Source organism: Microtus pennsylvanicus, chromosome 9 (assembly GCF_037038515.1).
Source record: "Microtus pennsylvanicus isolate mMicPen1 chromosome 9, mMicPen1.hap1, whole genome shotgun sequence".
Classification (NCBI taxonomy): Eukaryota; Metazoa; Chordata; class Mammalia; order Rodentia; family Cricetidae; genus Microtus; species Microtus pennsylvanicus.
This window is the reverse complement of record NC_134587.1, coordinates 36,382,938-36,395,988: the sequence shown is the minus strand read 5'-3', so window position 1 is coordinate 36,395,988 and position 13,051 is coordinate 36,382,938. Positions and strand designations below refer to the sequence as shown.

At 35.2% G+C, this 13,051-nt stretch overlaps 1 protein-coding gene across 1 annotated transcript in view; it reads right to left on the bottom strand.

Annotated features, from left to right (window-relative positions):
• Positions 1-13,051, bottom strand: part of Lrp1b (LDL receptor related protein 1B) — a 1,720,116-nt gene that overhangs the window by 245,290 nt on the left and 1,461,775 nt on the right. The window contains exons 46-47 of the mRNA XM_075985306.1: positions 10,746-10,874; positions 8,603-8,722 (exon numbers count right to left, since the gene is read on the bottom strand). Coding sequence (XP_075841421.1) covers positions 8,603-8,722; positions 10,746-10,874 — 249 coding nt within the window. The remainder of the gene's footprint in view (positions 1-8,602; positions 8,723-10,745; positions 10,875-13,051) is intronic.

Genomic DNA, 13,051 nt, shown 5'->3' with positions numbered 1-13,051 from the left:
TAAACAGATGATTTCCAGCATTATGTAGGAGGTGTAGTATAGATGGAAGTAGTTTAGTGGGTTGTGCCACTAAAAGTTAGAAGTACCTCCCACTCTTCACTATGAGGTAAGCAGTCCCAAGTAGATTATGCCACAACCATGTTATACTGCTTCACTGTGGTCTAAAAACATGGATCCAAGAGCATGGCATTTGAGATTATGAGCCAACAGAAAGCTTTTAAAAGCTGCTTTGTCAGGTATGTTAGTCATAATGATGATAAACTATTGTAACATGCAAATAATAGTAAGTTCGTTACACCCTTAAATTGTTTTCTTTTCCACTTCTGTAATAACACATAGCAAAGGCAACTTCTAGAAGCAAGAGCTCATTTGGCTTACGTTTCCAGAGGGATAAACATGCATTGTGGCCAAAGATTGTGGCAGGAAGCTGCAAGGATGGCAGCAAGAGCAGATGCTAAGAGCTTACAGCTCAAAGCACAAACAGGAAACAGAGCAAACGCAAAGCAGTAATCATTAAACCTCTAGTGACCTACTTCCTCCAAGAAGACCACACTGCCTAAGCTTGATAGAACAGGACCACCAACTGGTAACAAATATTGAAATGCCTATGAATGTTCACAGTATCTCATTCAAGCCATACAATAAGCAAATGAATTTCAATTTTGGGAAAGAAAAATCAAAACCCACTATATGTTGCTTCAATTACATTCTTAGGGTGGTTTCTGAGTGAGAAATACTGAAATTTCTAATTTAACAGGTGAAAAAGAAAGTTGTCTGATATTTGTCCCTGGACTAAAAGTCTTGAATAAGAGAGAAAAGAAAACAATTTGGTTCAAATAAAGATAGGCCAAGTGTGACATATTCAGCTTTTCTCTCCAGATAGTCCAACAGAAGTCATTAGTCTATAGAACACTAGTAAGAATACAACCATATCACACTGGGAATAGAAATGAGATACCACAAAATATGTTCTGACAGGGACAGTGGATCAAAGAGAGCAGTATGATGAAAATCAAAGCCACTGATTCTTCAATACAGTTTTCTTGTTTTTTTCTTCCACTTTCCTTTTTATTTTGTCAATTAAAATACTTTATGAGATTAAAAAGACATAAAATCAATAGGTCTTTCTGTGGTTCATGGGATAATTCTTACAAATAACTAAAGTTGATTCTCTCTTGCTTTCCATGCTGTCTGCAGCTAAAGAATCTGACATGGGGATTTAAACACAAATGACTTTAATTTTTCTGTAGTAATTCTAATTTGTTTACTTTCTATTTAATTATTCCATAACTGCTTAAGTTTTCAAGGTGTGCAAACATAGAAGGGCTCTTAATTTGCTTTTGAGTTATGGATGTGTATATATATTGGTGGTGGTGGTGGAGTCTTTCAATATTTTTCTGAGCACTTTTGAAAATGAAGACAAAACAAATAGAAAAATCAGGCAGCCTTCATCTCTCCTTTAGGAAGTCTCTGAATCCCTGGTGCTCTAGTCCACCTGAAAGTGTTCTAGTGGCCCAGGGACACTGATGTCCTTCCCAAGGGAAGCAATTTACGCTCATCTCAACATGGTGGCACTTGATGTCCTTCCTGTCCAGATCAAGTCACTCAACCTGTCACACAACAATAAGAGGGAGATTAAATGACAAGCTTTGTGAGGCTTCTTGAGGTCTAATCTCTTCGTAATGAAAGGAAAAGCTTTACAGGGATGGTAAATAAAAGAGTGATGAAGATTCAGGGATTTTCCTCTCTGTTTACAAGAGAAGAAAAGCAAAGCAAATCATTCTAACATGCATTGGCACTGTGCTGTTGTGGATTAGAGTTACAGTAAGAGGGTAGTAATAACCACTACAGATCAATAACATGTAAAAATGTCAACAGCATGCAAATAGCTTTACCTTCACCTCTAACCAATGCTTACTCAGATCTCAGCTTTTAAGTTGATTATTTTTACTTTGTTTTTGTTTTCCCTAGCCCTGAGAATCCAGACTCGGGTTTTATTCAAGCAAGGCAAGCCTTCTGAGATGTATTTACTCTTCATTTTGAAACAGGATCTTGCTAACTTGTGAAACTGTTCTTAAACTGTAGCATAAATAGAATGGAAACTTATAATCCTCCTGCCTCAACTGCCTGAATAACTAGAGTTACAAGTTTTCCCAAGAGGCCTAACTTTGCATATCTAATTATATCCTTTAATATCTTGCTTGTATTTTTCCTCATTTTATTAGTTCTTTGAAAATTTTGTGCAATCTATTTTGATCTTTTTCAAAATGGATTATTCTCATATAATACATCATAACTGCAATCTCTTCTCCTTCCCCTTTTCTTGGTACCTCACTACTTATTCCGTCCCCCAGAACTACTGCTCCCCATTTCTCTTCAGAAAAGAGCAGACCTTCCAGTGATTTCAAACAAACATGTAATAACAAGATGCAATAAAATTAGGCATAAATCCTCACATCAAGACTGGACCAGGAAGCCCAATAGGAGAGAAAGAGTCACAGGAGGAGGCAACAGAGACAGATACAGAAAGGCCCCATGTTTACTTTCAGAAATCCAAAGAACTTCAAGCTAAACAACCACAGGATGTATGCAGAGAGCCTAGCATCAAGCCATGCAAGCTCCATAATTGATGCTTCAGTCTCTGTGAAGCATCTTCTGAGCCCTGCTTAGTTGATTTTGTGGGCTGTGTTCTCCTGGAATACTCAACCTCTTTGGCTTGTACAATCCTTCTCCTCCTGTTCTATGGGTTTCCTGAGCTCCACCTGAACCCTTCCCTCAATATTTTCTAGATTCATCTCCACGTTGCTACTACCCGATTTTATGTCCTCTTACTTTTACCCCATAAATACAGCCTGTGCCCATAGCATTTTCTAGAGAGTGACCAACTCACTAGAGACTGCATCCTTAAAAATCACTAACCCTACTTCCCTAGGAGCTATCAACTGCACCTTTGCACTGAATGGGATTCTATACCCAGATCCCTCTCCATGTTAGCGTATTATTTGGTCAGAGCTAGCACAGGTCTTATACATGCTTTTACAGGCATTGTGAGTTCATATGTTAATCTGGAGTGCTATGTTAGAAAAACATTGTTTCTTTGTAGTCACCGACCAATTCTGACTTTTAATATCTTTTCATCCCCTTTTCTATCAGGATGCCCGAGTAATAGGAGAAGGTGTGATAGAGATGTCTACTCAACACTTTCTTATTCTCTACACCTTTGCCAGATGTGAGTTTCTGTGTTAATCACCACCTACTTCAAGAAGAAACTTCTCTGATGAGTGTTGACCAATGTAATAACTATGGATATAAAAATTATTAAAAGTCAATTCATATTATGTCTGTTTAACAAACTAAAGAAAAAAAAAGTAGGTTCTTTTTTAGGGTCGATGACCCATAGAGCAGCAAGTTCAACACCTTGACGCTGGTGCAGTTGTAGATTTTTACAGTGGAGTGTGCCTTAAATTCAATCAGAAAGTGGTTTGTTACTCCCATAATGTTTGTGCCACTGTAACACTACCAAGAATGTCTGGCCAAACCTGAAATGTATTTTTCAACAGTGATATTAGCAAGTGTTTATATGTGCAGTTAGGACATTCTAGGTTTGTACTGGCTCTTGGGAGACAAATGATCAGAAGACTTGGACAGATAACCGTGTTATCTCCCGCTGATTCTTCATATTTTATCCTAGGCAGTGAGGGAGCAGTTTGTTAAACTCACAGCTGAATCAATAGTTATATGAAATGCGGTTAGCAAGATTCTTCTGTGGTTTGCTAGGTACCTAAGAGAAAAGTTATGTTAACAATCACAGCTGAGACAAAAATCAAACTGTGATAAGTAATTTTTTCTTAAAAAAGCAACCTGTTTGTTTAAAATAAGAATTACTCAACTTGCATAAACACATTAATTTCTAAAACTTAACAATGAGTTTGAGTCCATGTTTAAAGGAACTTTAATTTCAAATATCTATTTTTACTATAATGTAAAAAAAAAAGTCAGGAATGTTGCTTTATTTGAATTAAGGTATCCAACTGATATGAAGTTTCTTCTATTATTACAAAAAAATTATTACCAAAACCTAATTCTCAATACAGTTTTGTGACCAAGACTGTAAATGAGATGGTAAAGTTTTTAACAGAAGGACAATACTTCTTTTTAATGTGCACTGTTGTGGTAGTCACTATTGTAGATATAATTAGATATAGTGTATTTCATCTATATTTATGATTTCCTTCTTTAAATGCACCACAATTTCACAAATACACTATCATTAAGTAGACACAGTTTATTGCAATTTTAAGACAAAACTACTTTTCTCAAGAAAACACATAGTAGCTGTGGTGTTTTCAATAAAAATAATTTCCATAGACCCATGGGGATTGGTACTGTCAGGAGGTGTTGCCTTATTAAAGGACTTTTATCACCCAGAGTGCCTTTGAGTTCTCAGATGTTAAGCCACAACCAGTACGACATTCTAATTCTGCTGCTTGTGGATCTAGACGTAGAATCATCAGTTACCTCTCCAACACTGTGTCTGCATGCATTCTGCCATGCTTCCTACCATGACAGTAATGGACTTAACCTCTGAACAGTAAGCCAGTCTCAAATAAATGCTTTCCTTGATAAGTGTTGATGTGGTTATGAGGTCTCTTCACAGCAATTAAACCCTGTCTCAGACAGACACCCAGGAATGGGATTTTGTTGCAATAGGTAGAACATATTTTAAGTTGGAAACATGTGAGCTTTGGGAGTTTGAGTTAGAAAATCAGAGGAATGCTTTACATGGGGCTTAATTGGCCATTCTGGTAGGAATATGGAGACAGTGGTGCTTAAGGTGATTTTAAACTTAGAGGTCTGGCTTAAGAAGTTTCAGAGAAGAATTTAAGTATTTGGCCTAGAGACTGTTCTTGTTACTTTAGTTAAGAATGCGACTGCATTTTTACCTTGTCCAAGACATCTGCCTGAGGCTAAATGAAAAGTTTTAGGCTAGTTGCATCAGCAGAGGAAATTTCAAAACAGCTTAAAATTGACTCCGTCATATGGTTCTTAGTGTTCACCTTTTGTAAATTTATAGTGAAAATGAAAAAAAAACTGAGCAAGAAAAAATACAAAATACACAATTGGAGGAGGAAAGGGGCTTCAGGAAGTATACATAGATTTAATGATGTAGATATGGCCTTGTTGGAAGAAGTGTGTCACTAGGGGTACCTTTAAGGTCTCAGGTGATCAAATGACACCCAGTGATTTTTGCACATCTTGTACATTTGAATCCAGATGTAGAACTCTCAGCGATCACTCCAGCCCTGTGTCTGCCGGCATGCCACCATGTTTCCCATGGTGATAATGGAATAGATATCTTGTCTCTAAACCAGCCCAGATTAAACATGATACTTTATAAGAGGTGCTGTGGTCATAATGCCTCTTCTCAGCAATAAATCCTTAACTAACAGAGCTGCATTAAGTTCAGTTGGCTTCTTTTGAGAAAAAAAAAATTTTTGATACAGATTTTCCATAAACTTTTGTTTAGTCTCTTCAAGCTCTGTTTTCTTATTTTTACCAGCAACCTGATGGAATGCATTCATTCACTCCTGCTTGAAGCTACCACATTGATAGTACCCATTCCTTAGTTTAAGTTCATTTTCATTCCTTCCTCCTTTTAAATGTTTATCAATTTCCCTCTGTCTACTTTCAATGTCTTATAATTTTTATTGTTTTTAAACTTTAATAGGAAATATGAAATAACTTACTTTGAAAAAACATTGGATCGCCTTCCTTTGAACCTGAGATGACAATAGAGTAGAAGGCTTTCCTGCAAGCTGCTAGGCTTTGGATGACGTCCCTGAATCTCCTGAGCCTTTTGCACACATTTCCTCAATTCTTTAGTTCCTCGGAGCCATTTCATCTCAACTCTAATTCATACATTTCCTTTTCCTTCAATATTTTAAAAAAGTTTCTCTATTCACTATCAATAATCTCTTACTGATCACTCTTCTGTCTTATTTCATTTTTGATCTGATTCTCCTATGACTTCATTAAGCTTTCTTTCCTCAGTGTAATCAATAAATGACCTCTGATTCACCAAGATAAATTGGCACTTGTAACTCAAGTCTGTCATCTTGCTTTCTCTGCAACACTTAAAATGCTGAGTGATTGGGCTTTCCTAATAAAATATTCTTAAGAGGATTTTTCCTCTGTGCCTCCAATATACTTAGACTTTTATGCTTAATTTTTAAAATTTAGCACGTACTTTTGACTCATTATTTGAAAATAACTGTCCTTCACACTGTCTGATATGTTCTCCTTATTATCCTTATGGAGTCTGAAAATCAATACTTCTTATCTGAGATCTACTAGTGGAACTCTGGCTTCCAGGTCATTGAAATTGCCAAATTTCAGAGGAAATTAATCTGAGCTTATCCTATTCCTAAAAAAGCAATGTCCATAATAATACCCTGGAAACATAGAAAGAACCAGTGGGGATTAAATTTTTCAGTGAATTTCCTGAGAGGAAGATGTATATTATGTCATAATTTTGTGTCTTTGTCTAGGTTGGCGTATTTTACTTAAAAAGTGTTCAGCAAATCGAGAGACTTTAAAAAGGACACCGTTTTAGAAACACTTGTTGTGTACAGAGTTTAACTAGCCTGACATATTGTCATTTGACCTACAAATATTTGTATTCCATTCAGGATCACCTTTGGTCAGAAATTTTAAAACTGGCAACACTAACATGTCATTTTATATAGGGTATGTATTTTCTGAATATTATTTACCATTCAAAATAATATTAATAATCTTACTCAATTTAATTTTATGTTTTATTTTTTAGGAAACTGATGCAGAAACTGCAATTATAAAATTGAGATAATAACAATATGAGCTCAAAGTATAATTTGAGTATTTGCACTAGTAAGCATGTGAGAAATATAAACCTGTTAACACAGAAACAAACTAGGAAATCATAGGCAGGGAAATATGTATGAAGTATATTCAATTCAGGACTAAAGTGGATTGACTAGAAAGCTACTCTAACTGACAAATGGAAAATTGTCCACGTATTCATTGCATTAGTAATGAAGTATACAATAAGGAAGAACAAGATTCTATAAGGCTTCAACTTAAGCCATAGAACTACAGGCAACTAAGGAATGCTAAGAATGGTATAAACAGTCTTCCCCCACGAAATAGTACACCAACTTGGTATCTAAGTCCAAAGGTTAGTCCTTAAGACATACCTATGAGTAACATTATGCAGTTAAGGTTTTACTTAGGAATACACACACACTTACTTACGAATGTGTGTGTGTGTGTGTGTATGTGTGTGTGTGTGTATTTGTATGTACGAACAATAATTAGTGGGAAAAGGGCCATAAATTTTAAAAACCTCTTTGAGGAGTATATTGGGAGGGTTGGAAGGGAGGAAATGAGAAATGATGTAATTATATTATAGGGTCAATAATGAAAAAATAATGAAAGAAAAAGAAGAGTAGAAACAAGTTTCATGATATGTTGGCATATTTTACAACATGGATAAATCATAAAGACATATCTTAAGTGAAAGAAGCGGGACATGAAGGACTATGTACACTGTATGACTTAATTTGTGTGAAATGTTTACAAAGGACAAAATTGCGGTGCGCAATGAAAATGAGAATTAGGAACTCAGATAAATGTTCTGAAATGTATTGATTATAATGAATGCAAAATCACATAAATTTACTAGAAGTCATTGAGTATATTTGAAACATGAAGTATATGGCATGTATAAACATGAATAGATAAATATTACTAGTAGTAAATATTTTACCCATACATTAGGAAATGACATGGTAGGTACAATAGAACAAAGATAATAATTCTTAGAGCTATAAATTCAGTATTGAATATTGCTGTGGAATATTCAATGCACCATGAAGATATGTTGCTCTCATAGTTTTAATAAAGACCTAACTAGTTAATAGCTAGGAAGGAAGGGTTTAGCTGGGAAAGCCAGACTGAGAGGATGTTAAGAGGAAGAAATGGGTTATTTAACTTGTAAGACTAGGTAGTAATAAGGCTAAGCTCTTGGCATTTATAACTAATAAATCTTTGTCATTATTTGGAAACTGGATGGCGGGACAGAAAATTCTGCTTACAGAATATTCTGACATAAACATCATAAAAACAATTGATAAAATAGAATTAAAGAAAGGACAATAGTTAAATATGAGCTAAATAATAGACACTAGAAAGTTGTCATAATTTTTAAATTCAATTCATTTTGACTGATTTAGAAAAATAAATACTTGCTTTAATCAAACTGTATCATTGTACTCACTGTTTAGGCTTTCTCCTCTTTGGTGATATCCTCTGACAAAAACTATCCTCTCTCAGATCTCACAGAATCAATATTTTTTATTTCACATGTGATGGAGGAGATCATGAGATTCTCATACTCCCAAATCTGGGTTAATTTTCTTAATAGAGTTCTATTCCAAAAGTATATGTAAAAGATGTCATCGGATGTTTTCATAGCACAATTTTCTCAGGGACAAACTTTGTGAAAGTTTAATAAACATCTATCATATTGTCTGATATTCCAAGCTTATGTAAGAATATTTACCTTTACAATCCAGTTCATCAGAGTTATCGCCACAATCATTTGCACCATCACAGAGTTTGCCATGAGGAATACAACGGTGATTATAACAAGGTTTGAATCCGCTTCGGCAACTTCTATTTTCTTATGAATAAAGATTAAAGCCTGTAGTTAGAGGTCTATAGAAATATTTCTAGAGATTACTAATCATGCATAAAATTTATCACCTTACTAATGGTATCTAGAACCATAAAGCAGTGCTGTGCTGTATGAAAGATCTGAGTTACAGTGTCTATTAGTTACCAAGGAACAATAATTCATCCATTCACTGAGTTCTTTAGACCTGGTGTTTCCTAACTAGTAGTCGGGTATTGTATCTACCTATTGTTTCTCAAACTTCTCTCATGCTTTCCAGGAATAAGCATGTAACATGTATTCAATAAGAAAAGAAAAGGTTCTATCTCAGAAGTAGTAAAAAATGCTACTATCCATCAATTTCAATTAATGCATTCATATTTACAGGGATTTCATAATCAAAAGTTAACAAAGCATGCATTCCCTATGAGAGTATCAAAGAATCACAGGAATATTAAGAAATATCTTCTAAAAACTTTAAAATATCCACTGAGATGAATAACATTTTCTTTAACTACCAAATGGAATCTTTTAAAATGCAATATGCCCAAAGTCATGGAATGTCTCAGATGAGTGCTAAGAACAAACTGCATAGCTGTCAGTGCCAACATCACAAGTTTCCGAAAGATGTCAAATAAATTACAATAAAGTGAATTCTACCCAATCGGTTTAAATTAACATTTTCTAAAGGAAAATGTCTAAACATTCAAAAATATGAAAAAGTGCTTGAAAGACTCAGCAGAATACAAGGCGAAAACAATACGAAACACTATACAATCTTGACTAGCAAGAATACCATATAATGAATAACTATCAAGAAAAATCAATAGATAACAATTTCGAGCCAACATATACATAAAAGGGAATACTTATTTATTGTTACTCCAATCTTTATAGAAAATATTATGAGAAGTTTTCAACAATGATAAATAGAACTATCATATGAGTCAATGATCCTACTATACATATATATCCAAGGATGGAAATAACCACAGTATAGCAGCAGCATCTGAACTCCTATGTTTCCTGAAACACTATTCATAGTTGTCAAAACAGGAAATCAAACAAAGTGCCAATCAAAGATGAAATATTAGGAAAGCATAGTCTATGTATAAAACAGGATGCTTAGAAACTTATTTAAAGACTGAAAACCTGTCAAATGCATCAACTCAGACGGATTTGAAAGAGAAGACACTATGTTAAAAGAAACGATAGCACAAAAAAAAAAAACAATACTGTATGTTGTCATTATACAGGAGACCTATGCTGTTTCTCAGGAAAGCAGAAAATAAAGCAGGTCACTGAAATTTTCTATGGCACTGAGATCTAATGCTGTTGGTCTTGTAAAGTTAAAATAAATCATACTATTTTCAAGTTGAATCTGGATAATTGCACAGTAAAGATTGATAGAGAAAGGGAGACAGATTCTTGCTGATTCCTAGGACAGAAAAATCAATCTCCTTCAGAGAATGATTTTTGCTTATTGTCACAACCAGGGAGGCATGCATGTCGGAAAGCCATGTTTCTTATGAACCATGGCTATCACAGCTAGTTTCCCCTCACAGGACACTAGTTCCATGATGATCAGGAACAAAATGGAATGAACAATACTTTTACATCAGTTCAATATGCATTCGCCTGAGGGTGGAAACTTGCTACAGAGGAAGTCTGCAGCATCCACCACTCACTGGCACCTCGGAGTTAGGTTTTTAGGAATAAAATCCTAAAATTATTGGTAAATAAAAATTACAAGGCAGTTTACAAAACTACCTCCAATGCACTTTTAATTTGCATCTTAGGGTGAGAAAACTGTAACAATATTCTTCAGTGAATACCTTGGTATCTGGGTAGATAATAATGGGTCTCATTTTATAACAAGCAAAGTCTAGTCAATTTGCCTCAGAGGTACATTTCCAGGGGAAACATTAAAGAAATTTTTCACATAAAATAAAGACCGACAAATACATTTAAAACTATTAAACCAACTCAGAAATATTTTTCTACAATGATAAAGTATTCATCCGACACTTACCACAATAAAGCAGCTTTTCATCTGATTTGTCCTTACAATGAGGGATTCCATCACAGGTAAGCAGATAGTCAACACACTCCCCATTTCCACACTCAAACTCAGAATAGATATTACAAGAGGAGTTTTTAGCTGAAGGAAGTAAGAGTAAAGATTTATACAATGAGAATTATTATACATTACTAGCATTATATTCCTTAAGTTTAATTATAAAATTAAACTATTATATAAACATATAAAATGAAGTAAATTACAGCAGTTCATTATATTACTTCACTGAAAATGAGCTGAAATACATTTTGTCATTATTAATTTACCTTTGCAAGTCTTTGGGATGTTGTTTGTAAAGTATTTTTTGACTAATCTTTCTATTTCTATTTTATGGTGATTTGCATGTTTTGACAATCATTTATTGATCATATGAATGCAGAGGAAACAGTAGCTTGAATTTTATAATTGACATATAAAGAAGGAGTCTTAAAAAAATGCCTTTTAGGAAAATACCATTTACTTAGGTATGGTTGCGCATGCCTATAAAGCCCGTAATCCCAGAATATTGGAGCCTGATACAGGAGGATTACTAGTTCATAACCTTTGTGGGTCATAGTGAGTTCAATGTGGGTCAAAGTTGCATAGGGAAATCTTGTCTCAAAACTCAAACAAAATAACCAGTTAAATAAATTTTGTGTATTCTAACAATATGTTGGTGTATCCTTACTATTATTTTCCCAAGCAATAAAATTTTCCATAAAGAGAGGGCCATATCTTAATGATGGGCATGAAGTCTTCTTAACCAAGTCATGGTCCCTTCTTGATCTACATCTAATTTGATCTTCTCAATTTTCTGCTGTTGAGATCCAGCAGCAAATTAGTACTTAAAACAAGAACTGATCAGCTGCCTCTGCCTCCTTCAGTAAATCCTACCGGCCTGTGCCACCAGAACCGGCAGAGGAGAGGGTGCCTGAACTGGCCTTAGCCCATAGTCAAAGTAATGAATATATTGCATATCACCATAGACCCTTCATCTGGCGATGGATGGAGATAGAGACAGGGACCCACATTGGAGCACTGGAATGAGCTCCCAAGGTCCAAATGAAGAGCAGAAGGAGGGAGAACACGAGCAAGGAAGTCAGGACTGCGAGGGGTGCATCCACCCACGGAGACAGTGGGAATGATCTAATGGGAGCTCACTGAGGCCAGCTCGACTAGGATGGAACAAGCATGTGATCAAACCGGACTCTCTGAATGTGGCTGACACTGAGAGCTTACGGAGAAGCCAAGGACAGTGGCACTGGGTTTTGATTCTACTGCATGGACTGGCTTTGTGGGAGCCTAGTCTGTTTGGATGCTCACCTTCCTAGACCTGGATGGAGTGGGGAGGACCTTGGACTGCCCACAGGGTAGAGAAACCTGACTGCTCTTAGGACTAGAGAATGAGAGGGAAGGGGAGTGGAGGGAATGGGAGGGAGATGGGAGGAGGGGAGAAAGTGAAAATTTTTAATAAATAAATAAATAACAAGAACTGAAAAAACAATAAACCACTACTTCCTACCAAGAAACAGCTTGGAGGAATTAGTGGAAAATTGGAAAAGAAAAAGAACTCTAGACAGTTTGCAACTTGATAGTTTCAGTGTCTACCACCACAGCCATGTCATCAAATCTTAAAACCTTGGGATGTTCATGAAAAATGACCAAGGTCTCTTTCTCTCCCTCGCTCCATACTCTCTACCTATCTCATGCGATTTGTTGTAAACTGCAAATATGGGCAAACAATGACAAAGTACAGATTACCTTTTGTACAGGTCAGTTTTGTCTTAAGCATGCCATATGTTTCCCCTTTTAAGGGTGTGTATTAGGGAAAATAACTTAATAATCTCTTTACTCTAGATAAATTAGATTCATCAGCAAAATTTTGGAATCGATAATTTGGGGTATGAAATGTCCTGGTGTGTACTTGTCACACTATTCGCTAAGAAAATTATACATTTAAATCAAGTCATATTCATGGTTCTGAATTTAATTAGGGTTGGTATCTATAGGAAATACAGTCCAGTTTCACAAATGATTGTCCAAGATTTTGTATTTTCAGAAATGTTCAATAAATTACCTGCTAGTGCTACCTGAAATTTCCAGTGTACTTTTATTATTGCTTATTTTTTGCAATTTTAATATAATATTGATATGTAAACATGTGTCTAAAACTTCTAATTTAAATTATTTAATTAAATTTATTCAGTGTAGAACTTTTCATAATTTTTGAGTGAACTTCAGTTACCAGACAAAGTAAATAGTATTTCACAGAAAGTAAC